The sequence below is a fragment of the Liolophura sinensis genome, chromosome 8 (assembly GCF_032854445.1).
Source record: "Liolophura sinensis isolate JHLJ2023 chromosome 8, CUHK_Ljap_v2, whole genome shotgun sequence".
NCBI lineage: Eukaryota > Metazoa > Mollusca > Polyplacophora > Chitonida > Chitonidae > Liolophura > Liolophura sinensis.
This window is the reverse complement of record NC_088302.1, coordinates 31,029,338-31,056,291: the sequence shown is the minus strand read 5'-3', so window position 1 is coordinate 31,056,291 and position 26,954 is coordinate 31,029,338. Positions and strand designations below refer to the sequence as shown.

The 26,954-nt window shown below is 39.2% G+C and overlaps 3 protein-coding genes across 5 annotated transcripts in view; 1 reads left to right on the top strand and 2 right to left on the bottom strand.

The window, feature by feature from the left end:
* The window catches only part of LOC135474026 (neurobeachin-like), a 142,102-nt gene extending 141,564 nt beyond the window's left edge, over positions 1-538 (bottom strand). For both annotated transcript variants that reach the window (XM_064754008.1, XM_064754009.1), the window contains exon 1: positions 234-538. In XM_064754008.1, the coding sequence (XP_064610078.1) occupies positions 234-407 (174 nt within the window). In that variant the 5' untranslated portion in view covers positions 408-538. The remainder of the gene's footprint in view (positions 1-233) is intronic.
* Positions 539-3,158: 2,620 nt separating this feature from the next.
* On the top strand, positions 3,159-12,521 carry LOC135474090 (septin-11-like). The gene is made up of 11 exons (XM_064754093.1): positions 3,159-3,266; positions 5,948-6,068; positions 6,663-6,776; positions 7,148-7,229; positions 7,749-7,889; positions 8,231-8,348; positions 8,880-8,969; positions 9,189-9,285; positions 9,947-10,103; positions 10,489-10,621; positions 10,839-12,521. The coding sequence occupies exons 1-11, from the start codon at positions 3,246-3,248 to the stop codon at positions 11,007-11,009; spliced, it is 1,245 nt and encodes a 414-aa protein (XP_064610163.1). The 5' UTR covers positions 3,159-3,245; the 3' UTR covers positions 11,010-12,521.
* An 825-nt stretch (positions 12,522-13,346) lies between these two features.
* On the bottom strand, positions 13,347-25,523 carry LOC135473179 (large neutral amino acids transporter small subunit 1-like). Of its 2 annotated transcripts, XM_064753022.1 has the most exons (10): positions 25,031-25,523; positions 22,970-23,095; positions 21,943-22,042; positions 21,636-21,680; positions 18,419-18,542; positions 17,216-17,319; positions 16,089-16,185; positions 15,626-15,775; positions 15,173-15,350; positions 13,347-14,559 (listed from the first exon to the last, which is right to left on the bottom strand). In XM_064753022.1, exons 1-10 carry the CDS (start codon positions 25,506-25,508, stop codon positions 14,489-14,491), a joined length of 1,473 nt encoding a protein of 490 aa, XP_064609092.1. In that variant the 5' UTR covers positions 25,509-25,523; the 3' UTR covers positions 13,347-14,488. The 2 variants fall into 2 exon arrangements, with proteins under 2 accessions (XP_064609092.1, XP_064609093.1); XM_064753023.1 differs by lacking the exons at positions 16,089-16,185; positions 17,216-17,319.
* Positions 25,524-26,954: the final 1,431 nt, after the last annotated feature.

The window sequence follows — 26,954 nt, the reverse complement described above, 5'->3', positions numbered from 1 at the left end:
ATTCAGTATACAGGCTAAAGCTGGACGTTTACCTTAATTTAAACTACAGGGGAGAAAATGTCTCTCTCACTAACTAGGTGATGAGAACTCAAGAGATGTTAAGGACACATGCATTCTCGCATGTTTGTAGAACTTTGTGTTCAATTGACATGGTGGCAAACACGACTGCCATGTGCAGGACCTCCTGCAGATGTATCAGACATGCTCAGGTAAACCAGACATGCAAAACTCACCAGGTAAAGGACGGTGTCCAACACATCCTTGCTGGACACCTGGTCCACTTTGATCAATCCTATCAACAAGCCAAACTTGAGCTCATCATTTTCAGAACACTGCTGAATCTCTTGCACTGTTTTCACGCCCCCTTTCTCTGGCTCCTGCTCTTTTACCTCCGTACTCCCCTCCATAGCGTCCTACAATTTCACCTGAGCTTCAAAGATCTGCAATCAGATCTTCCACAGCAACAAACGCATCTAGTAACGCGCTGTCAGTATTGAGCGATTCCGGCATTCACGTTATTAATTACAAGCCGGTCAACTCACTCAATCCACATCGCGATCACCAGTACCGAGTAAGGATTTCCGTGTGCGCTACTCCGTCTCTGATTGGGCAAAATGCTTTTTCAACAATTTTCATCCCATTCTGTCTTAAAATGCAATAATTTACGAACATAAATCCCCGTGTGTTTTTTAAACGGTGAAAATACCTTACATACTAAAATATTTATTAGGGGTCGTTTACGAATAACGAAAATTAGGGCCTAAGTCATCAGCACCATGCTGCTTTATTTTCATCTGTCAAGTAAGGTCGAGCTGGTGACCGCTTCTTTTGTAAACTGTTTGCCCACTCTGTTTAAGTACAACTACAATCATTTCCAATATCTCACTATCCGGTCTCCATCGTTTTCTCCATCACATATCACAAACGTTTAGTTAATATATTGGTATATTTAGGCCTATTTCATTTCGACTAACAGGTATCCAGAAAATCATTGCTTCTTCTTTTTTTAATTTTGATTGATATGTGGAGAACAAAAATTATTTTACATATTTCAAACATCTGAACAACGTTTACTGGCCACTTACGTCGAAATGAAATCAAGATACTCGAAATAAATTAACCTGTTTTTTTTATCCACATATAGGCCTAAATTTGAAAAATTTCTCAAGATATCTAAATGTATTCTTTACCTCTCACAAATCATTAAGTAGGTTTATTGGGAGCCGCCTCTTGCTGGTTTTACTAAATCGTTTGCTATATAAGATTTTTTTCATTTCCTAATAAATTTCAGTGCATGTATACACTAGCGCATGGTTGTTGATTTCAACGCGTAATCCTGATCTTGCCATCCGGCCTGTCAGTCATCACAGCGTCTGTTCTGAACGCTTTAGGCCTGCATATTTGAACAAAACCCCTTAAGTGGTCGGAAGACTAAATGATAAAAACTCCCAGCTATATACACGAGGCCAGCATGCAATGTTTTACGGATGATCTTCAATGATTCGGATGATATGGGTTGTGGTATTAACACAAAAATGTGTTTTCCACAATGATTTCTGTAAACGGTTGATTCTCAATACAAGCGACATGTACCACCACCGTATATAGGCCCTACCATATTAGGGAAAGATGACCTCCGGAATGCATGGAGGTAAACACCCTGCTCTGCATGAATGCTTTGTTTAGAATTCAAGGACTTAAAAGAACATTATATCCTATGTTCCTGTGACACTTTCAGCCAACCATTGGAGATTATGTGCAAAACTTCAACTGAAGATAAGCCTAGAGGCCTAATAGTGGCTATAGATACTATTGTGGTAGCTGATATAAATTTATTTGTCCATTTCCAATAACGTGCAATAATTATATCCGAAAATAAACCCCTTTTAAAAACCCAGTACATATCCACGGATAAATCTCACGGGTACAATACACACGAAGACTGACGATTCATTATGTCAGCATTATATTTTGCCATCGTCAGTAAAGCTACGAGATTGTCGTACAGATAGTTGTGGAATGTAACTCTGAAATCGAGCAACGCCGTTGCAATAGTTACAGAAAGAAACAGCCTCAGATGTGTTGGATTGACGGTAAGGAACATGTATCGTTCTTTTCAGGGACATTAAATCTTCCCTATAGCATAAATTGGCGTCAAACATGTGGTCCTTAATAAACTAACTCGGCGAACCAAAACTGTCCACGGCAATCACGTCTATTCAAGAAAAACATTTTTCGAGCCTATATACCATAGGATTTAGTGAGTTTTCACGTTGGCGATAGCAGTAAAGGGTATACCCTAAACATATACTTTTTTTGCAATTTGTCTTTTTGCCATGGGCAATTTTTGGTCAGGCCAACCTAAGAACAAATTAGTTAATTTGTAGAAACACATGGTTGACATCGATATATATTAGGGAAGATTTATTGCCCGTGTGAAGGGCGCTAAATGGTCCTTACCGTCAATCGGACATATTTGTTGCTCTTTTTCTCCGTAGGCCTAACCTCTCGCAACTGCGTTGCTCGATCGCAGAGTTACAGTCCGCAACTAAATCTGGACTATGTAAGCTTATGTATTTACATCACATATCTTGAACCCATTTTCAAAATTTAATTATGGAACTTAATTGATTTTTTGTATATTTCCTCAAACTTTATGGTCAAATGCAATAGGGGGTCTAAATGCCTTTTGACTGTTTACTGCTTAGCTCTTTATATGAATCCGTCTTAACTTCGCTAAGTTACAGGCTGCAAATATACACTAACTCATACAAATGAATATTTATTTATTTGATAGATGTTGAACGACATTTTGAAGAGTCTTTCACTTATATGAGAGCGGCCAGGAAGGAAACTGAAACTTCTATATCTAGGTAACTCACGAACTTCATGACAAAGTTACAGCTTTCGAATACGTGACATCATTGGTCAAGGGCGTGATAATTGCAGCTTTCGAGTCAGCGCTTTGCCTAGCTTGTTGATTTATATTTCGATCACATATCCGATGATCTTAAATTAAACTACGAAAATCATGCAGAAATTTAAAAACTACGGGATGTCATACTGGTGCAATCACACAGTTACATGTATATGGTCCCTTGTGGATGGAAGGGCAGGGCAGCGCAGCGAATGATGCAGCAGCGCCATCTTGTGGAGAGGTCAGGAATAAGGGAAGTTGTGTCTGTGGCTGCACAAAGGCTGAAGGCGGTGTTTTGTATTTTTGTGAGCGACATAAGCTCGGCAAGATGACGACTGAAATCCAGAGGGTGAGAATCTAAATATATCGTAGATCTGATGATTCAGCTTGCATATTCAGCTCCCTGTGAAATAGGATTTAGGTAGAAAGAGATCAAGATGCCGGTAGTTTGACAGCGAACTGAAGAACCGGTGATCCTGTGAGTGATGGGCCGTTGGACGTCATCTTTAAATACTGATACTGGTGATAGTGCATGTAAAGTTATTTGAAACTTTTCAAAGCTTTTCATTACTTATGTACCTCCTGAAATACGCTTTGATGGTAAACTGAAGTACTAGACACAAAATGTCGTAATTCTAGTATTTCGTCTGAAAAGTCCAGTCTCCATTCCAGTCTCTTAAAGCATAATAACTTAGTTCAAGCTTAATATATCATACGTGTAGGCCTACTGTACGTGAACAGTTTCTTGAAGTGGTGTTAGGTACCACTGCACCCTGGCTGTGCTAGCTCTGCAAAGCTGCGTCCTATACAGATGTCCTGTTTCATAGGCAGGCAGAGGATGAACTGACATGATGTAGCTTAGTGACTGTGTTAGTAACATGCCAGGCCCACTCTGACTCAGTGACTGGGTAAGGTTGATAAGCCCATGTGGCCAGCATATTATTTACTCTACTGTTATTAATAACAGACAGCTGTCAGCTCCCGTAAATAATGTATTTAGATTAGGGGCAAAATTTGCACATTGTAGGACTGCATTATTGTTTTGGGTGGATTGATCAGTTGTGCAGACTGTAAGTCATAAATTAAACAGGATCATGTGTTAAGTTTCGTTTGCATTTCTGTCTAGAAGTTATTACCACAGTTATATTACAGTATGTTAAATTACGCAACGGCTACTGGACATGGCCTGGATGATTAACATATCTCGACAAGTCAGTGAGTTTAACATGTAATACTTAAATAGAAAACAGATGTATATATGAAAAAAATAGTTGTATTTTAGTGCTAGTTCATGTAACCATATATTTCGTACTGTCATTGATCTGTAGGCTGAAGTATTGTACATATGTATTAAATGGTACAGACACCACATTCACAGCTGTCACAAACATGCAGATTGAAATTGCTGATTCATATTTGGACATGGCCTGATTGATCAGTCTTATGAATTCCAGCTAAATATGTGTCTGTGTCACCTTCATGTATTCGCATCAACTGAAATGGACTTTATATGGATATAGAACCTAGCAGGTGTTGAGAATTCATCAGACCATGCTTGAAAAATTCTTTGGCCTAACCAATTTTGGCTACGCTGGTCTGAAGAAACCATGCAGTGTCTGTCTACATGTCACCTTGCCCAAACTGCAGCAACAGTTCACCTGGCACGGGGCATTTCGAGTTCCAAGCAGGATCAACGATGACGTAACTTTTGAAAAATTTCCGACCATTGACGGAAAATTTACATAATATAGAATAGTAATTAACAGGTATAAAGATACTTTCAATATGATTTTTTTTTTTTTTTACAGAAATATCAGGGCATGATTTTCTTCATTTGGCATGGAAACATACTGTTTGTTTTATAGTTGTTTTTCGTGTATCCTTTAATGTAATAGAATGGGCGAAACATTGGTTTCAATTTAGTATCAAGTGTGTAGGTGTGATACTGGCACTGAAGTTTTGCTTTTGAAATTTTTTCTTGTCTTGGCCTTTCAGCCATTCTGAACACTGCAAGCATTTCTGAATTGGTACTAGTGAGTAATAAGCTACACCATGCTGATATGACCAAAATAGTGTTGGAAACAATGTTAAACTCCAGTCAAATAAACAAAAGTAACTGTATATATGATGGCCTTCATTCGATAAAAGCATTCAACCCCTAGGCAATGAGATGGCAGTCTTAAATACACCTACAAGTATGCTGTTTTAAAGTGAATTATAAAGTGATATGAAATTTTGACGCAAGAGATTGCTTTGTGACCCCAGGTTCTGGTTCTTTGATTTATAGCAAAAGGCTCACTATGATTCCCTTGGCTCCTGTCCTATATGTAGTTGGAAGAATTTTGAGTATCGCATGTAATATAAACATACCTTGACTTGATTTCCTTAGTTTATGAAGACGTGAACTGGACTGAAATATTTTATGACTCAGTTGTGAATGTTAATTTTGTATTTGACTAGGACTTCATGCCTGTTGCATATAAAAAGAGAACTATTTTGAAGATATAGGATTAAGCTGTAGTGCTCTCATTACGGAGTGACTCCTCACATTTTAAGCAAGGAACAATCTTCTGGTTTTCCAGGAGCACTGGGAAAAGTTAAGTGAATTTGTAACTTCTTCTCTGTCCATGGAATATAAGTGCATGATTTTCAACAGCCTGGTGCTAATGTCGAACACTATATGGCCATTGATAACTCCTCTTGAACAGGGGAACAACTCAGTTGAGCTGATAATAAAATTGTAACATTTTTACGGCACTTAGCTAGTTTTGCCAGTATTCCCACTGTGATTGAAACCCAGGGGATATTCATCATTGTGCAGTAAACAGTGAGACTGCTTGAACCAGCTGATGTTTTTGGTGTTTGAGATTAACACTACTACAGATATGGCGTTTGATCACTGAGCAATATTCAAGAGCATAACATTCCCAGCTTGTTTTCTGGTCACTTGCTGCATGCAGATATGACCTACATGTGGCATGGCTATCACATACTATGTGATGTTTTAGTGAGCTTATCTGGTGATTTCAGTTGAGTGACCACAACACAAGGAACCTCAGCCAGAACGGCCATGTGGGATTTGACAGTCTGCCTGACCAGCTGGTGAACAAGTCTGTGAGTCAAGGCTTCTGCTTCAACATCCTCTGTCTGGGTAAGTTCTCCTTTCTTGCCACTGTAGCAAAAGCTTATATACAAACTTGATTGTGGAAACTGTACTCAGCATACATGTACTTAGTGTGACAGTGTAACATATTCCTGCATACCTGATATTCTGTAGTTTCTATTTGTTGATAAGGTAAAACTGCTTTCAGATATAAATCGTAATCATGTTATGGTGTGTGTGTCATGGTGTCAACTGAACTGAATCACAGTTTCCTCTGCCAAGAGGCTGATACATAGCAGATACAAATTACAGTTATTACAAATACACTTGAGCATCCTTATCTTCAGTAGAAGATTGATATCGTAATTGGGGACTTCTGTAGTAAAGTTAGCCTGCATGCTCTGTAGATAAGCTCTGTGATAAGCTCAGCCAATCTTATGAACTGTTAAGCTACTCCATATAAACCAGTTTTATCTTACTGCATATGTGGAAATATTGATTGATATCTTCCAGAAGATTTGTTTAAAACATAGTAACTAACTGGATATAATTTATCAGTAGTCATTGGGATTTTTTTAGGTTTTTCCAAGATTTTTATGAATGTGCCCCAATTTAATGTCATGAATTGTGCATGTATTTCAGGTGAGACTGGTGTGGGCAAGTCCACATTGATGGACACATTGTTTAATACCAAATTTGACTCCACTCCAAGTTCACATGACCTTCCTGGGGTCAAACTCAGGGCAAACACCTATGGTAAGCTATGGTCTGAGTATATATATATTTACAGGGCTTGAAATAAAGGCATTATGGGGTCTAAAATGTATTTCGGGTCAGACTGGTCATCTGAAATTGGTCAGAAACGCTCCTAAATTTCTGGTATGGCTTCTCGAAAATGTGATGTTTCCTTATGAATTGCACATTTCAAATCCAGTTGGGTTTGAAAGATATCATTTGCCTCCAAGTGGAATTAAAACAAAAAATTTCAACTCCTGAGATAACACCTTTGGTATGGTACATTTTCATATCAACATTTCAGTGAGTCTGTTATTGATTAAGGGTGTGTGATGCACTTTATTTTTTCCATCTGTTCTTACGTTGTTTCTGTTTCTTGTAATTGCCTGCAGAGTTACAGGAGAGTAATGTACGCCTCAAGCTGACCATAGTGGACTCTGTGGGATTTGGGGATCAGATTAACAAGGAAGATAGGTAAAACATTCAGATACATATATGTGAAGATTCTCCATACAAATAATTATCATAGTAATACAATAAAATCTTACAGAAATGTGTCATTTTCCCACATTTATATATATGTGTTCTGTTACATAGATTTGATTATTGTTAAACAATTGGAAGTGAAACAGCCTGATTTCAGATTCTGGATAAATCTATGGTACTGTGGTAAGGTTTGTGGATGTAAGTGACTGGAATCCACAGGGTATGACTCTGCCCTCAACCAGGCACTTCACAACACTTCCTTACATTGGACACCAGTGCAAAAAGGTTGTATTTGAGTCTGCAGTCTGGGTTTCCAGAGGCCAGTCAGCAATGACAAGAACAGTAGCTCAGTGAGCTAGGGCATTAATCATAATGTGATGAATTTCAGCCTGTATATGATATTAGTTGTCATGTGCGTCTACTTGTTTATTTGTTTCCCTGTCCAGTAAATATTCTACATTCATGGGTTAACCAGCGATGAACTCAATATAAAACTAAATATTTCAGCTGGAAATCTCTAGTGGATTACACAGATGCCCAGTTTGAGGCCTACCTCCAAGAAGAGCTCAAGATCAAAAGATCTCTCCACAACTTCCATGATACTCGCATCCATGCTTGTCTTTACTTCATTGCACCCACTGGACACTCGTAAGTACCATTTTGCTTCCACTGGGGGGGGGGGGGGGGGGGGGGGGGGCGGTTGTGGATTTTTTTTACAATTCTGTTTATGGGACAGACTTAAGATTTCTTATTCCAACTAAAGATACATTGCACAAAAAAAAGCAAAGAAAATCCAGCTCTGTGTGTTGTTGGTTGTAAGGTATTTTCTTAAATTGAACTCCAGAGAAAATCGCTGCAGGGATTTCATTGCCATGAATCTAATTATTTTATGCATCTGGTTTCTAGTGCTTCCATATAGAATCAAATTATGCAACAGAGTACCTGTAGATGTTTACTAATATGGGTACCATTGATTGTGTGTTGGATAGACTGAAAGCCTTGGACTTGGTAACAATGAAGAAGTTAGACAGTAAAGTTAACATCATACCAGTCATTGCCAAAGCTGATACCATCACCAAAACAGAACTCCACAAGTTTAAACTAAAGGTATGTCATCTTCTTGTAAGCTAAGTCTGTATGTCTTTCATATTGGACTAGTGCTTCCTCGGTTGTGCATCTGTTTGTTATTTGTTCAGGCATCTAAGTGAATTCCACAAAGCTGTTTCTGACTTAAGTCTGAATTTAAGATCTCCTATTGATGTGTACAGTTTTGTACTAGAAGTTGAAATTTGGGCATATTTGTCGTAAGATGACATTGATAAGGGGAACATTAATTTCTGCCCCCCCCCCCCCCTCCTTCCACTCAAAAACTTTAGGATTGTATTTCAAATTTTGGCTTAAGTCAGAAAAGGCTTAGTGGGATCGGCCCCAGTATTGTGATACTGGATGTGGAACCATGTCTGTTTGTCTTTGCCATGAAGTCCTAGGGACAGTAATGTTTAATGTTAAGATTAATGCGCCCTGCCTTTTTTCAAGTGGTTGACAGTACTTTTGAGAATGTACAGGTGTAGAAAGTGCTTTTTGTTTGTTTACCTCAGAAAAATGTTTCACATCTTTGATACTTGTTGTTGACGACAGGTGATGAGTGAGCTAGTGAATAACGGTGTTCACATCTACCAGTTTCCCACAGACGACGAGACTGTCGCTGAGCTCAATGGAACTATGAATGTAAGTTGGCTAAATACAAACAGGGCACACCATGCGCATGTCTACCACGCAAGCACAGTTTTCACTGTGTGTGGGATCAAACCTTAATGACAGCATGCAGTCAACGTCAGCTTGGGAAAATGAATCCAAAAAATCAAATAAATAAATAAATTAAATGAGGACAATTTGTCCAACAAGTAACTAAATAAAAATCTCGTGTGTTGTTGTTGTTCTTGCTAGGCTCACCTGCCATTTGCCGTCGTTGGCAGTGATGAGGAAGTGAAGATTGGCAACAAGATGGTCAAGGCGCGGCAGTACCCCTGGGGAACAGTACAAGGTGAAAGAAAACCTGAGGAGGGTTTCTATAAACTTGTATCACTCCAAATGCCTTTTTTATACTTATAGTTCTTAGGTTTTGGGAGCTTTATATCCTTGAACACGGCAATGTCACAAGGTTTACTGAAATATTTTTCTGATATTGGAATAGAAAGATAGAAAGTGTATTCCATTTGCTTCTACAGATTAAGAGTCAGCTTCCTGTGGCATCAGAAAAGGTTCTCACTGGTCCTTGGAATCTTTTGATTTTCTTTGTGGAATAGTTTGTTGCATTCTGTTTGAAATTGGTCGATAAATAAACTGGCCAAAGGATGTCCATTATTTTCCACATGAAGATTTGTACAAACCTATTGCATTGCATTTTTAGAGGTTAAAATGAAATATTTATACTTTTGGTGCATTCTGTCATAGAAAAGAACGTTCAAAACACCTTTTTAAGATCAATGGAACTCTTAGAACAAGGCAAAATGTGCAACTTAGCCATGGAGGAAACTCTTTGGGTCACTTACCACAGGCCTTTGAAAATCCGTCTAAAAAGCCTTGTGAGAACACTGATTAAAATAGCTTCTACTGTGTGAAGTTGATGTACAATGATGCCTGTAACATGTTCTGCAAAGGGTAGGAGTTTTAATCCACTTTTTTTTTTTTCTTTCTTATTTTAGTGGAAAATGAAAATCACTGTGACTTTGTCAAGCTCAGGGAAATGTTGATTCGTACAAATATGGAAGACTTAAGGGAGACAACTCACAGTCGCCATTATGAACTGTACCGGCGCAATAAGCTGGAAAACATGGGCTTTACTGACAGCGAGTCTCAGAGGTGAGTGAAAATGAGGGTACTGTAGCTATGACCAGCGGCCACTTTCACATTTTTAGTAAAAGACATCAAGGTTATATTGTAGTGGCAATTTCATTTATGAGAAAAGTTAGAATACATTTATTTAAAAGTTTTGTAAATGTGGACCCTGGACTTCATGCTCTGAGCATGTTATTTTCACTGAACACAGAAAAACATTAGTCTTGGAAGAGTCTGTGGCCTTGTGTTTTCAGTTTGGCTGCTGAAATTGTAATGTGTGTTTATGATCATTAATAGTATTTATTTTCAGGAGTTCCTCTAAACATTAAAAATGTTAAGAAATTTGCATGGAAATCCGCCTTAAATTTGTATTCTGAAATCGATATTCTTGAATTTGTGATGCTTTCAGTTTATCAGAGGTGTATGACAGAAAGCGTACAGAGCACTTAGCTGAGCTGCAGAAGAAAGAGGAAGAAATGAGGCAGACATTTGTCATTCGGGTGAAGGAGACTGAAGGCGAGCTCAAAGATGCAGAGAAAGAGGTATGATAGCTTACAGCTTTGAAATGAAACAATTCTGTGTGAACACAAATACTTGCCTGCTGGTATTTTAGTTGATAACTCTTTCAATGAGGTGTATTGCACTGTAGGATGGCCGAATCATTCAGTATCGAGGAAAACGATTTACTTGAAAAATTAGAAACTTTCTGTGAAATACATTGTTTAAGATTGCTCATAAGAGTATAATTTCTGTCTCCAGTTGCACACTAGATTCGATTCTCTGAAGAAGCAGCATGCTGATGAGAAAAAGAAATTGGATGACAGAAAGAAGACTTTAGAGGACCAAATCAACGAGTTCAACAAGCGGAAGGCGGCTGTACTTGCTCAGGCTCAGTCCCAACAGTCAACACTCAAGGGCAAGAAGAAATAGAGGGGTGCTTTAGCTAGAAGGAGGGAGGGTGGGGCAGGGAGTGGACCACACACAGTGAGTGATGGTCTACTGACTAGCACCGGCCTGCTTACAGCATGGATCTTTCCCCTGAACGGGACCATTTCACTCACTATGTGCCAAAGTTCTCTTCCACTCAGACCTGGTGTTACAAGGGGGAGATAACCAGGTTTTGACATTTTGTATCTGTTGTATTACACCTCCCTCATGTCAGGTGAAACACACTCTCTCTCAGGACTTGAGCAGCAAATGTCATTTTTTTTTTCATTAGTATTTTTAATGAAATTGTTCCTTTTTTTCAGATCTGATGAATTGCTACTTTATTAGTCTGGTCACTGGTCAAAAATCAACCGCTTTTATTAACCCGTGTGATTTCATCAAGCTCCCTGAGGCTCAAAACAGCCAATTTTTTTTCTTTTCTGGCACTATGGCTGAACTTTAAGAAAATTAAGAAAGATAATTAAGATTTAATTGTTTGATCATCCAATAAATTGTTTTAAATTAAAAATTAATTTTTCACCATGGATTTCAACGAAATCATTGTATACTGGAAATCTTTAATAAATAATCTGTATAAAGCATCATGGCTACTAGCTAAGTTTTTCAGAATACTTTCCTGAGTAGACGACTATGGAATATTAAATACTCTTCCACTGAAGAAATTTTTCAAGCAGTGCCGATCTGACATTAGGTGATATCTGAAAAAATTTTTAGGAGTTTACATGTTTTCTATATTCCAGAAAGCCATTTAGTGACTCAGATCAAAAAAATATTTTTTTATGTTTTGGGAAGGGGGTGGGTTGGGGGTGTAATAATTAAAATTTTGGCCACTCATATATGTTGTCTGAAGGCATTGCTGAGTCAAAAAGTTAACTTCCACAACTTAAAAGAAGCATTATGGCCAGATTTTAAGTTTTGACATGCCATAAATGGCTTTGTGAAATCAGTCCCAAGCCTTGGTTCACTAGAAGTTATGAAACAAGGCCTACAGTGCATGGTACATTGTGGCAGAAGTGGTCACATGAACTTATCACTGGCATTGGTAACATACCTTACTGTACTCATTATCTTCCTTTGTCAGACCAACAGCGCTGGTCACATTACGTCGCTCTATACATATTTATCCCGTTAATTTATGTAGCTTTGTAGACTAGTCGATACAAGTAAAGCTTAACTTGTTTGTTGTTTGTTTCCGTGCAATATGTCATGGTCATTTGTTAATGTTAGTATGTCATTTAGCATGCAATCAATGTTATGTTTAGTAACATAAAGTGCAAATAGTACGCATTTATGATTATCTGCAGTCAGTGACATCATGCTTTGTTGAGTATCCCCATTGTGTGGCAGTGGAACGGTGGATCTGTCTTCTCAGTAAGCATTTCTTGTTCACAATTACAGCTTTACTTTTAGGTGACCATCCCCCCAATGCATGAATCTTTATCCTTGTGGTTATCATCTGTGGCAAATAAAACAGCTTTATACTTTTGTATCCCATTCAGTAGCTTGTGTTGATTTTAGTTGTTTTGGGTTTATTTTCTTCATGATTTGTGTGAAAATCATTTGAATGTTTTCTGTAATATTTCCCTTGTGAGGTAGAAACAACATGACATTTGTCCACTGGAACAAAGCTGATATTTTTCCACAGATAAAGTCTGTCCATTCCTCAGGATTCAAATTTATCACTGTGTAAGAGGATATATTTAGCTGTCACAAACATCTTTGTCCGTCGTTGATAGCCGTTTTTACATCCTAAATTTCATGTCTTTTTGTGATGAGAAATGCTAAAGTTCGCCGAGCTCCGCTTAAACCACTTAGTTTACAATTTTATATGCTCAAAAGCACAATTTGTTGTGGTATAACAGAGCCTCTCATGACTGATTGAAATGCTTGCTGTTTTTAATCATCGGAAACATGAGGTATTTATTTATTTGATTGGAGTTTTACGTTGTACTCAAGAATATTTTCACTGGCTAGCATTATTTTTGGGGGGGGGGGGGGGTGACCCAGGAGGTATTGGCTTCCAGCCTCCAACTAGAAATTTTTCGAAATTCCAGTGTTTCCACTGTTCTCCGTGCCATGAGGATAATAAGTGGTAGACAGTGCTGAACAAGGCAGTTTCCACCCATAAAACTGATCGCAATCGCAGAAGTCATCACTTTATAATAACAATCAATCAGTTTTAAGATGGTTCACTCCGTCAATATGACACACTCTCGCGGAGCTATTTATGGGAAAAACCAGGAATTTCTTTTGGACAACATTTCTCAGTGTATTAAATCCATTTATTCACTTCCTTCAACTAGATAACTGTATCCACCTCATAACATACACAAACGTTCTTCAGTGTGACAATTTATTTCTGCCGGGAACCTAGAAATCGCGTACAAATGCCTACACAGGATTTGACTACAGAATATGAACTCCTGCGAATACAAAACTGATTTCAGATATCAGTCCCAGTATACATTTGTCATCAAGCCTCAGTTAAAACTACAGCTATAATAGTATAAACTGTTAATCCCAAAGTAACTGTGTAGCATATCACAATCTTTCAAACAGATAACATAGAGCGTGGAAAGGTTTCAACCTGCATTTATACATGAAATCTACTGTATAGACTCGTCTAATAAAAGCCTTCACCATGTGATCATTTTTAATTACCTTGCTCAGAAAGAAATATTCAACAAATTAGTAATAATATGACCTGGAAAATAGAGGATTGAAATTAGCCTGAGGGCCTTATACTCAAACAGTGGACATCCTTTTTCCAGACATATATCTCTGGCATTTCATTGCAAAAACAAAACCTTTATTTTTAAAACTCTTATATTTTTCTCACCAAGTGAATACAATAATTAATATTCCTGTATTGGAAGCGATTCGATCAAAGTGTTACCTTTCACATGTTGAAACATACGAAAGGAAAGTCATTAACTGTTAGGCTAAGGCGTTACTCTTGGCGGATAAGGTTGCATAATGGAAACATGTTCTTTTGGTTCAGTCGTGACTTTGAATCAGAAGGTGACCTCCGTGGTTTAGTGATTGGCGTGATTGCGTAGCACAGTTTTAGATAACTCTAAGTAATGCTGTCGCTGTGAGTTCATGTTGACTTCATTTCCAGACGTGGTTTGCCGCGGACTTTGCTCGGTTTCCTCTTATTATATTCCTGGCTACCGTCGTATAATTCAAATATTCTGAGTATGGCGTAAAACACCAATCAAATAAATAAATAAATTTAGTCAGCAGATTTGCCTGACCAAAGTACGGTGGTATGTACTCTGGACACAGTCGTTTCTTCCACCAGTAAATCTTATATAAATTGGTTTTGTCCTCAAAAAACCTTTGCATGGAATTACTTTCCGGGACGAAACAATAGCCCATTAGATTGTTGAATGGTTGGGTACTCAGGAAGGGCATAGAGGGGATATCCTAAGCGTTGCTAATTCGTTGCTTCCTTCACTTTACTTCACTTCCCCGTCGGATTCAGTCATGACCACCATCAGAAGTTTTTGGAGCAATTTTGTTGTATTTTCTGGAAATAAAAGGAAAAGTTTCAGATATTTACTTACGTATATTTATTTGTCAAAATTTTATCTGTACATCCAAACTCAATCTGATTCTGCTCTAAAGTTTCTCGTATATAATGGTTAGTTTATGGACCAAGAAGTTGAAATTACGACAGATTTGTGTTAGACTTACCCATTTTCTCTCATTTAGTCCAGAAATCGGTATGGAAACTTTATGGAATGGGATTATATATCGAGATGTATCATATAGCATGTGACACACATATAATAGAGTGCTCGCAGTGCATATACTCCTTGCTTTATCATATCCGATATAAACATTCATTTACAAGTACAAAATACGTATTATACAATTAGTCTACGCTAATAGCCAAGAGGAAAACTTAGCTGTAACATGCAAGATGTATACAACACGTTTCTTTTCAACACACTATATATATATATATATATATATATATATATATATATATATATATATACACATATATATATACACATATATATATACATATATATATATATATATATATATATATATATATATATATATATATATATATATATAGATATATATATATATATATATATCCCATTTTAGACGAAAGCCAAATATCTTACCCAATATATCGACGACGGATTTGGGTTTGTTTTTCCATTTGACGGCGAAAATATACACGGGAAGGCTGACCATCATGACACCAATAGCACCGACACTTTCCCATGGCTTCTGATAGACGGTCAGTGCACAGATGGATAAACATATGACCACGAGAATGGTGGGAAGAACGAGGGGTAACTGAAACCAGAGACGAGAGTCAGTTATGTGTTGGTGTACACATAGTTGTGGCCGCGCAAGGTGGAATAGTATGTTTAATAAATGCGATGGGAAACGAAGTAATTCTGACCAAAGTTGTGTGTCTGTTGTCCTTTCCTGCATTTGTGATGACGTTTTATGGGCAAACTAGTGACGTGGTACTCATGCACGTATTACAATGGTTAATCCAGCTTGGACTCGAGTTCTAATAATCATACAAAGTAAAAGATGATTGGAACCTGATTTTGTGAACTTACCTTTATTGGTCTGACCAAATCAGGCTGCTTGACTCGTAAGTACACTTGTCCAGCAAACACGCTAGATAGAATGGCAGCAAAGGCAAAACCCTCCATCTCGATAAGGAAAAAAATATCACCGAAGCACTGCAGTAGCAGAGTCAAAACAAGCTGGAAATCAAGTAAATAATGGTTAAAATTAGAAGTGAATAACCTTGGGCAGGTATTGCAAATTGAATATTCTCGCATGCCTATACTGTTGGAGAAAAATATGGATGTGTATAAATGAATTAGATGTACTGATTTATTTAATTATTTATTTGATTGGTGGTTCACGCTGCAGTGGAGAATATTTCACTTATACGACGGCAGCCAGCACAAAGGTGCGAAGAAGCTGGGCAGAGCCCGGAGGAAAGAGCCCATGCAAGCCCCTGTTCTCGAAATGAAACATCGAGGAAAATGCTCAAAGTGAACGACACGTTACCATGACCAGCAAAGCGGGAGATGGCGTAAGCCTCTTGTAGTGAATCATTCCTATGATGACAGGAAACTGTCCCTTCACAGCGCCCGCCCAAAACAACCTGAGGAGTGCAGAATCACAGTTGTTCGATCAGATCACACAGTTCTAGATATATCATAATAATTCTCTTTAAGGAGAAACAAAGGTGAAGTTTTCGCGCGTTTCACACTCAGGTGGTTTTCTTGTTCCAGAAAACTGTCAAAATTTTGATACTGGTGGCGGCATCACTTGGGCGGCATGGACTCGCCCTGCATGATGCAGTATGTGTACACACACACACACCAAATAACCCCTCATCGTCGTTTGAATGAAATAATCTTAAAAACCCAAACCCTACATACATACATAACGCACACTGAATCCACAGGATGCAATTTGAAGTCACAGGATGCAACTTCAAATTCTACAACTTGTATGATAATTTGTCCTGTTTTCGTTCGACAACTTGAACTCGACCACTTGATAGGACAATTCGTATACCATGTCAACACGGAATTAGGCAACAAATCAGATTACGGTTGGCTTGGATGCCTGTATTTGGTCGTACAATTAAGATGCTGCCAGAGAAATGAATGTTCGGTGTCGATAATCGTATAAAGGGTACCCGTCAGTAAATACTTGTATGAAAATTAGAGTTGAAGGGCTGTTGGGGTTTTAGGCCGGAACTAACCAACGTCAAATCAAGTAACTGTTTCCTATACAGACTTGAGGATAACTGTATCTGCATGCAACGTCAGCTTCCAACACGTTTTAGATAAAAGAGGTCAAACCTTAGAACTAATCAGAATAATTGTTTCAGTACGCAAATGGGTGAAACAGCCAACTGTAGTATCCAAATACACAGAACCAACGATTTGATTGGATCAAGAGCTGATGAATTGCATAAGCTACAATATAGATGTTTCGCTAAATCTGGTTGGCGACCAGTCAGTTCAGCGATGAGCTTCTAAGACTTGACCTCTAAAGATTGACAAGAGAAGACATTCGCGCTTGTGTATAGCCAGACTATTAACCCTGTTCTCGTGTATCAAATTACAAAAGTTTAATCGCGCTGAATGCAACAAGTTTCCGGCAGAATCTAGCGACCATACCGTGACATGGATAGTGCAATTCCGTTGATAGAGCCGCTGACAGAGAGGGCGATGAGAACAGGCATTATCCAAGCTACAACAGGAATCGTCGTCTTGGCAAATGTCTACAATACACAGTTACAAACATGATGCATACAATTAATGGCGGCAGCATACCCAGGCGGATAAGCACAGTGAAGGTGATGTTACTCAAAAATATCACAATGATGATGAACCGTACCAACCTAAAGTAATTCGAAACTAAGCTGTATAGTTTACTGTCAATGACTAGCTTTGTTGTGAGGCTTTCAGGGTAGCGTGTTTCTGCAACACCTTTGCAAGAGAGGAATGGCCAAGAAGACATGGACTCAAATCGCCATGATGCACCAAAAGTATCCCCGTTCAAGAATACAGTTCTACAATTAATAAATTTATAATACAGGCATTTCATTAAGGTTTCATGACACTGGGCTCAAAACAACCAAAACTGCAACAAAATTCCCCTAAAGCAATTTAAGCTTGAATTTATTTAAGCTTGAATGTCCATTTCAAGAACTTCCGGTCGAAGGTCAACTGGGGCCGGTTTCATGAAGCCCACTTAGCTAAATATTTATTTATTTATTTATTTATTTGATTGGTGTTTTACGCCGTACACAAGAATATTTCACTTATACGACGGCGACCAGCATTATGGTGGGTGGAAACCGGGAAAGCCCGGGGGAAACCCACGACCATCCGCAGGTTACTGAAAGACCTTCCCACTTACGGCCGGAGAGGAAGCCAGCATGAGCTGGACGTGAACTCACAGCGACCACATTGGTGAGAGACTCCTGGGTCATTACGCTGCGCTAGCGCGTTAACCAACTGAGCCACGGAGGCCCCCCTTAGCTAAGTAAACCACCAGCTAACTACCATGTCAGCGTATGTTGTAGAGATAAAAAGTGCACTTAGTTAAGGGCAACTTAACACTAAGTAAACTTCATGAAACTGGCCCGTGGTCATGGTAGTTAAGGGATCACTTAACTAAGTGTTCTTCATGAAACAGGCCCTAGGTGCTTCTTTAATTGCGCATACTGTTTTCTATCTACCAGACTGCGTGAAGGGTTGATCATTAACTGTACAAATATCTTCATGGATCTGGAGAGTTTTGAAAACAAAATTTAAGACTGGTCATGATAGTGCGCGCGTGAATGGCATCCTGCTCACATTCACCACTTGACTTACCACAGCTACTGCGGAGGAATGGAGCATCTCCACGGGAGTGAGGACGGCGAAATAGGCCACGTTAGCCACCAGGTAGACTACGGTCACTATAGACATGGAGATGAGGATGGCCCGAGGCAGGTTCCTGTAACACAACCGGCAAGAGATGTAAGACTGGAGACGAAAGTGACGTGAAAGTCATCACGACTGATTGATTGATTGATTGCACTCAAAATATTGATCTGTTAATTTTAACAGAAAGTCTGTTGTCTGAGTAATGCCAAATTGCATTCTGTTATTGTAACATAATATTGTCATATTCAACATAATATCCTGTTAGTGTAACAGAATCTTTATGTTGAATTAATAGGGCATGCATGTGTGTTATATTTAACAGAAAGATCTGCTGCAATATGTGGCAGAATACATTCCGGCATTATACCCAGACTTTCTGTTAAAATCAACAGACTGATTTTTAAGTGTGATTCACTAGTGTTTATATTTATTTATTTATTTATTTGATTGGTGTTTTACGCCGTACTCAAGAATATTTCACATACGACGGCGGCCAGCATTATGGTGGGTGGAAAGCGGGCAGAGCCTGGGGGAAACCCACGACCATCCGCAGGTTGCTGGCAGACCTTCCCACTTACGACCGGAGAAGAAGCCAGCATGAGCTGGACGTGAACTCACAGCGACCGCATTGGTGAGAGGCTCCTGAGTCATTACGCTGCGCTAGCGCGCTAACCAACTGAGTCATGGAGGCCCCCTGGTGTTTATAAACGCATTGCTCAAGAATGTTTCACTGATGTGACAGCGGTCAGCTAATGGGTGAAGTAAACGAGAGTATATGGGGTAAACCATAGATCTTTGCATGAGATATTTCACTAGCATCCTAATTTAAAGCAGTACACTCAAAAAGCAATGTGTTAATTTTAACAGGAAATCTGTTGTCTGAATGATGCTAGAATGTGTTCTGTTATTTCAGCAGACTGTTAAATATAACACACATATTCTACTAATTCAACATAGCCATTCTATTAGACTAACGGGATATTATGTTCATTATGACACAATATTGTGTTATAATAACAGAATACATTCTAGCGTCATTCAGACATTCTGTTAAAATTTAGATATTATTTTTTTTAGTGTACCGGTAGCCGTGAATCAGTGAGTTTATGCCTAGAAACATGCAGACATTGGCACAACAGTCGTCTACTATAAAATGGACGTTCCGGGTCAATAATTGCAAGGTTAATTCCCAAAAGACAAACCACCGCAGAACTAAGCAAGTACTGTATTTCACCTAAAGTTTAGCATTTTTCAGCTAACACATTTGGCTTCATCCTGACGGATTCATCCACCGTAAATGGACAATTAAGTTTGATTAATTATCAGAAACTTTGCATAGGAATCAAAGGTATCATTTTATGGTCCTTATGTGCTTCTGAAAGTTTATTTTTACACATAAAATTGTAGGTAAAATACAGCATATATAAAGTACGAAGATAGGGCGGAATCATGCAAGGAGAAGCTGCCAACAGTTTTCAGTACTGACGAAAAGAGGCAAGGAATGTTCTTGGCGAATCAATTATTTATTTATTTATTTATTTATTTGAATCATGTTTTACGCCGTACTCAAGAATTTCACTTATACGACGGCGGCCAACATTATGGTGGGAGGAAACCCGACAGAGCCCGGGGGAAACTCACGACCATCCCCAGGTTGCTGCCGCGAATCAATTAAATCGGCTATTCAAATCGTGTAACATGTATGCTATGGTATATAAGTTGTCGAAAAGCAAAATATGTATCTCATTTGCGCTTTGATTGCAACTGTTCCCCGGCCCTTCACGGTGTTCCCCCCGCCGCTGGCCACCAATCAAATAAATTGATTGCAACTGTCCATATACCGAGCTGATGCCATCACTAAATGCAACTAACTATGAAGGAAAGCACCACTGATTCTCTGATTTTCTCCACCACTGATGTTCATCCAATCGACTTCACACATGCCAGGTGCATTGTCATGGATCCAAGGAATTCAAAAAGTACATACTCAGTTGGGTATGCAAATTATTCGAATGCACAGACATTGAGCGTTACATGGGTAACCATAATAATGTGACAGATGTTCAGATGAACAACAATGGACGCCTCGCAACTAGATGGGAAATCGCCCGCCCCTGTCACAGTGACAGATCGTTCGTGAAATGACTCAACGCTTCCCCGGAATGCGGTTGAAGTTATGTTACATGTGTAGCTTAACTGCATATGATAATGTACTTTTCCGTTTAATGCTGGGCTTTGAAATAAGTTTTGTCTTACAAAGTATGCGGTCAGTATATGACAGTGTCTTTAATAGACACTTATTACGAAGCTAAACAGGTGGCCCCTTTCTCAATGTAATTGTACCATTCGATGTTAGCTGAAGTAAATAGCGTTAAGCTTTAATTGGAAGAATACTGTATATAATATGTACAGATTTACAATAATATGTTTAAACTTATGTAACATATAGCTTGACGATATATGAAGAAGTGAAAAAAAGGAATTTCTGGTGTGCTTCAAATTGTTCCCCATCCCACTCCATTACCTCATTTTGTTAGGCACTAAAAATAAGGTATGCAATTATAGGAGTCGAACTCGTTATCGTATTCGAGACAGCGGTTTCAAAGCACGCATGTTAGCACTGGACCAATGCGCACAGTGCGTTAGATGCCATGACATATTATGATGAATATAGAGTTCCTCTGAGCTTCCAAATTATTCCTCCAATTTTTCTCACTTTTTTCGCTATTGTATTTCATATTCAAGTAAATGTTACTTTATTTACTGCATGAAAAAAATTACGCCTCACTGCTACACCGAAGTGATTTCCTGTCTAGTTACAAGGGGTCCTTAGCTCAGGTTTTTCACTATTGTATTTCATATTCAAGTAAATGTTACTTTATTTACTACATGAAAAAAATTACACCTCACTGCTACACCGAAGTGATTTCCTGTCTAGTTACAAGGGGTCCTTAGCTCACGTTTTTCACTATTGTATTTCATATTCAAGTAAATGTTACTTTATTTACTACATGAAAAAAATTACACCTCACTGCTACACCGAAGTGATTTCCTATCTAGTTACAAGGGGTCCTTAGCGGCGTTGAAGGTGGTGGTTCTGTTTGCATAAGATGTATAAGATGCTTTCGTAATTTTTTTTAACCTACAAACACAGAAAACTTACTTGTGGGGATCAATGAGTTCGTCTGTAAGAAAGTTTAGGTAGCTCCTGAAATAAAGTTAAGCAAAATTATTGTCATATTAATTGTTATCAATATCAGTCGAAAGAAACGTAAGCCGAATATATAGTTTAGATTTTATGAAACATGTCTTTGACGGCATGGGCCTGGTGACGTATGGCACCAGCCATGTATATTTAACTTGATTTTAATTGATGTATATATAATTCGAAGCTTCCATTACAAAAATGGTCACTGGTTATCGACTAACCAAACAAAGCAAAGTTGGCAGAAGGAATCAACGATGCTTACCATCCTCCGAACGCCCAGAATCCCGAGTAAAAGGAGAGTGCAATGGACCCCGCGGCGAAATCGCTCCCGTCCATCATGTTGGAAAAACTAGTGACGTCACCTGTGAATAGATAATTATAGAAGAGAAATAAATACCTATATGTCTTCTTGGAGAGGGAATTTATAGTTTTCCCCGTTTTCATCACTTGCTACTGCTTGATAGAATAGTCTTCTACTCATAATAAGCACAGCGACGCACGTGTGGCCATTTCGAGACCACTTCTCTTCTACCAAAATGCAGTGCATATCTCAACGTCATATGTGGGAAAGTCTGTCAGTTGCTTGATAAAGGTCAGTGCTTTAACTCGGCACTTTTTATCCATCTTCCCATAAAATTGCATGACCGCCATCGTATTTAAAAGTGCAAAAATTCGTGAGTAAGGTGTTAAACGACAGTCTACTAAAGAAATAAATCTTAATCTGGTTATAGCTTGATGAATTTTAGGAGAAATTATTACAGTCGGCGGCCGATATTTACCTTCAAAGATATGCATATCAGATGACCGCTTATTGTCCGCATTGTACAGTTCTGACGTTTGAATAATGATATCTGAGCTGGGATATCTTTCATGGGATCTGAATATATAAATAAATGTATGTTTGGAGTTCAACGCCGTACCTAACAATTTTTCAGTCATATGACGACTAGGGGTCATTATAGGTGTGTGCCGATATATATACCGTGTCTACTGGTGGCAGGGTGAGTCCATGCCGTCAAAGTGCTGCCGCCACTGAAGTATCATACAGAAGGCACCAGACATGACACCCCACCCAGTCACTTACTGACACCGTGCCAGCCAGTCCTGTTTCCTTGCTCTAACCTTTCAATGCTGAGCGCCAAGCGAGACATTACCACTGTTGCAACAGCAAGTACCACTGTTGAAAGTCTTTGATATGACCCCTTCCGGGTTTGATCCTGGGTCTCCTTAACAGAAACTTAATACTTTTTATCAGATATATTTCCATATTATTTTTTTGCATTGGTTACCTTTGCCAATCCAGACGAAGCCAATGATGATGATCATTGCTAAGGCTATCAGCTTGCTCCCCGTGATGATCACCTGTACGCGAGTTGCCCAGTTCACGTTGAAGGTGTTTACTGTAATCAGTAGCACTAGAAACACAAAGGACAGTGGGCAGTTTCATGAAGTATACTTAGTGTTAAATATCGCTTAGCTAAGTGCATCTCACATTTATACAACATACGTCGCCATGATAGTTAAGGGCTTACTTAGCCAAGTGAGCTTCATGAAACCGGCGGCAAGCGTACATCGGGTGGGCATAAAAAATGGGCCGTACTTTGATGCTGCATTGCTCCATTATCCTTTGGTCAAACCCTTTCAAACTTTAGACATTCAAATAACATGATTTTTTTAATACACTGACCAATTTTCAAGGTCATAGCTTGGGTAGTCTGTACACAGGGTCAAAATGAAAACATAGCCTCAAAAACACCACCTGTCAGGTGTCATGAGTAGAGCGCGCGCTGCACCTGTGTGACACACGTCAATCAAGTGTTGTCTGGAAAAATTGTCTGGCTTTAGTGTTAGAGAAAGTCTTCTGCCAGATAGGCACAAGTTTTGCTAAATCAAGATGGTTTTCTCTGCGACAGACAAGGAATTGATCATCTTTTCAAGTAAAACAAGATAGAACATCATTTTGAAATGTCCGGAACATACGTTTTTAACTCTGTTTTGATTTTGGTCCCAAGAACAGAAATCTTAAAGGATGAAATTGAAATTTGGTCTATATACTTAGGAAATAATGGCTTCTGAGTGTGTAAATTTTATAAGCTGACGTAAGAGGGTTTCGGAGATATTGAGTGTCAAAGTACGGCCCATTTTTTTTTATTCCCACCCGATATATTTAGGTAGATTTGTAAGGATTGACAACATCGAAAGAACGGCAACAAGACATATCAAAAAGCTGTTGAAACTGACTGTCATATAATTTGCCAGTATCATATAGTATTTATTTATTTATTTGATTGGTGTTTTACGCCGTACTCAAGAATATTTCACTTATACGACGGCGGCCAGCCCGGGGGAAACCCACGGCCATCGGCAGGTTGCTGGCAGACCTTCCCACTTACGGCCGGAGAGGAAGCCAGCATCTGGGCTTGAACTCACTGCGACGGCATTGGTGTGAGACTCCTGGGTCATTACGCTGCGCTATCGCGCTAATCAACTGAGCCACGGAGGCCCCTCCCAGTATCATATAGAGTACCGCATATATAGCCCTGGGGGATGGGAAAGGCATTGAAATGACTATGGAGAAGGAATACATAATACTCGATGGGTAGTAAATGTTAAAACTAAGGAATGCATAGACTGTACTGACGAATACGAACAACGTCAAATGCAAGAATATTGATTTTCGTGACGAAATCCCTAACGCTGGATGAAGAAACACGAGACGTGTTGCATGTGAGGTTTTTGTTTTGATGACAATCCCTAACGTCGGTTGAAGAAAGAAGAGAGTGGTGTGTGTGAGATTGTTCTTTTTTTGTGACAATCCCTAACGTCGGTTGAAGAAGGAAATGAGTGTTGTGTGTGAGCCTGTTTATTTTGATGACAGTCTCTAGCGTAGGTTGAAGAAAAAAAAGAGATCGTAGAATGGGTGAGGCTGCCGTCATTTTGATGCCAATCTCTAGCGTTGGTTTAAAAAAAACACAGATCGTAGAATGTGTGTGACTGCAGTCATTTTGATGACAATCTCTAACGTTGGTTGGAGAAAAAAAAGATCGTGGAATGTGTTAGGCTGTGGTCTTTTTGATGACAATCTCTAACGTTGGTTCAAGCAAATGAGACAGTGGTGTGTGGTAGATTGTTCGTTTTGACGACAATCCCAAGACTGGATGAAGAAAGAGGAGACATGCGATGTTGCATATTAAGTTGTTCGTTTTAACGATAATCTCTAACGTTGGTAGACGTAGGAAAGGCCTTATCGCATGTGATGTTGTTCGTATTCGTGCCAACCACTAAATTTGGCCTGTATATGCTGCACATGTGTGTGTGTGTGATTATCTGCGGTGCATGAGTTTTCTTACTGATAATAATGGCTGCCACTAGCCGAATCCCAATCGGTGGAATCTCACAGCTGTCGAATATAGGCTGCAGAATGTAGGTGGCAAATATGAGCGAGGAGGCGGCGAGTCCAACTGGGCAGATGAGCAGGCAGTTGATCCACAGGCAGACGAAGGCGGGAAAATCCCCGAACGCTTTCATCACGTATGCGTATTCGCCGCCTGACGCCGAAATCGTGGTACCCAGCTCAGCGTAACACAGGGCGCACAAGGTGTTGAAGACCCCGCACACTAACCACATGACGAGCGAGAGTCCCACTGACTTGACGTTCCTGAGGATGCCCACGGGGGACACGAAGATGCCTGCGCCGATGATGATTCCGACGATGACAGAGACACCCTGGAGCAGGTTGATTCTCTTCTTCAGCCTCACCCTCTGGGGGACCTGGGAGGTGTGAGAGGGTGGGGGACTGACCGACAGGATTTCCTTTTCTAGCTCCATATTTCATCTGCCTCACCAAGTAACTGCATTGAGACAACACACATCAGACATGCGTTCTATATAACATGACTTAAAAGCTTCAAGGAGACGAAACTATTTCAAAGGTTTATGTCAGGGTTAAGCTGTCGTGCCAAAATGAACAGCATACAAGTTTTCATATGACATCCTAGAAGTTAGAACAATGAAGTTATTCAGGCCAGATCACGAAAATCCAAGTCACACAAACACAACCACAAAATATAGGCATATAGCCTCTAGCCCCTTACAGTTCGTATATATCACATGTTGCATTTGATATACTCATTTGCCTGATTTTGACAGTTCTTTTCACCTTGATAGATCTTTCATGGTTGATTTGCAAGAAATAATATGATATCCTCTACTGAAAAAATTTCAATTAATTAAAGTAATGTCTGATGAATGTTGTTTGCCTTTCAAAAAATCCTTTTTGTCATGCGAATTTTGAGGGCAATTGTCTCAGTGTTGGTTAACGTAACCCGTATAGGACTATACTCAAGAATATTTCTTGGTTAAATTTATCTAGAAGGAACCTGGGCAGATTCGTGTGACTCATTGAATTTGGTAAAATAGAATGATTGTCACTGAATACACTGTATACATGTTCATAAGCCTATTTTGGGGACCCTCTTACAAAGCTGTAGCAACACTATATGCTCAGTGCATTTGCCATGGTGACGAAATATACATGCTAACATGGCCGGGCGTTACGTCCGGCGCAAAAATTCGACATCTTCTCCCGCCGTAGTAGGGAAGGTGTTACTGCAACCTGCGGACGGTCCTGGGTCTCCCTCGTGTCCTGCCCGGTTGTCTCCCATCATATTGCTGGTTGCCATCGTATAAGTGAAATATTCTTGAGTTCCGCACAAAACACCAATCAAATAAATTAATAAATTCGTCAGTCAAGGAGTAGGAGAATGTAGACAAATGGACAGAGATTAACGCCCTGTGTACGTGTACTGATAAAAATAAAAAAAAATGGCACTAGTGCAGTGTTGAGTATGCCCGCACACATACATGCAGACGTATATTTACCAAATATACTTACCTCCTTGAATAGATAATTTGACACCGTGATTTCTGTAGGCCTAAATACGCTGGAGAATCGACCAAATCTATCAAATGTAGGGCTACACGTACCTCCAGGAAAATTACACAGAAGGCTGATTACAAATGGACGACCTTGTGATCTTTTTATCCCACAAACAGACGCATGGACGCCACGTCACTGCACATTTTTACGTCACATGCGTGGAATGTCACATGGATGACGTCTTGTCGCTGGAGAACGTGGTGAAAGTGTGTCGTGACGTCAACGTTAACATCTTTGCATACTAATGAAACTTGCCAACACCATGGATTTACATATAGGAATATTATGCATACCGTTAACTACTTAAACCGCTATGCAACAATGTGGCAATTAGC

What these genes read in the sequence shown, in the direction of transcription:
- LOC135474090 (XM_064754093.1), top strand. Translation starts at nt 3,246, where the DNA reads ATGACGACTGAAATCCAGAGG. An exon ending in CTTCAACATCCTCTGTCTGG is followed by an intron (nt 6,069 to 6,662) that starts GTAAGTTCTCCT and finishes CATGTATTTCAG; the next exon opens with GTGAGACTGGTGTGGGCAAG. An exon ending in CAGATTAACAAGGAAGATAG is followed by an intron (nt 7,230 to 7,748) that starts GTAAAACATTCA and finishes TAAATATTTCAG; the next exon opens with CTGGAAATCTCTAGTGGATT.
- LOC135473179 (XM_064753022.1), bottom strand. Translation starts at nt 25,508, where the DNA reads ATGGAGCTAGAAAAGGAAATCCTGTCGGTCAGTCCCCCACCCTCTCAC. An exon ending in CTTCGTCTGGATTGGCAAAG is followed by an intron (nt 22,043 to 22,969) that starts GTAACCAATGCA and finishes ATCTATTCACAG; the next exon opens with GTGACGTCACTAGTTTTTCC. An exon ending in GAACTCATTGATCCCCACAA is followed by an intron (nt 18,543 to 21,635) that starts GTAAGTTTTCTG and finishes GTTGTGTTACAG; the next exon opens with GAACCTGCCTCGGGCCATCC.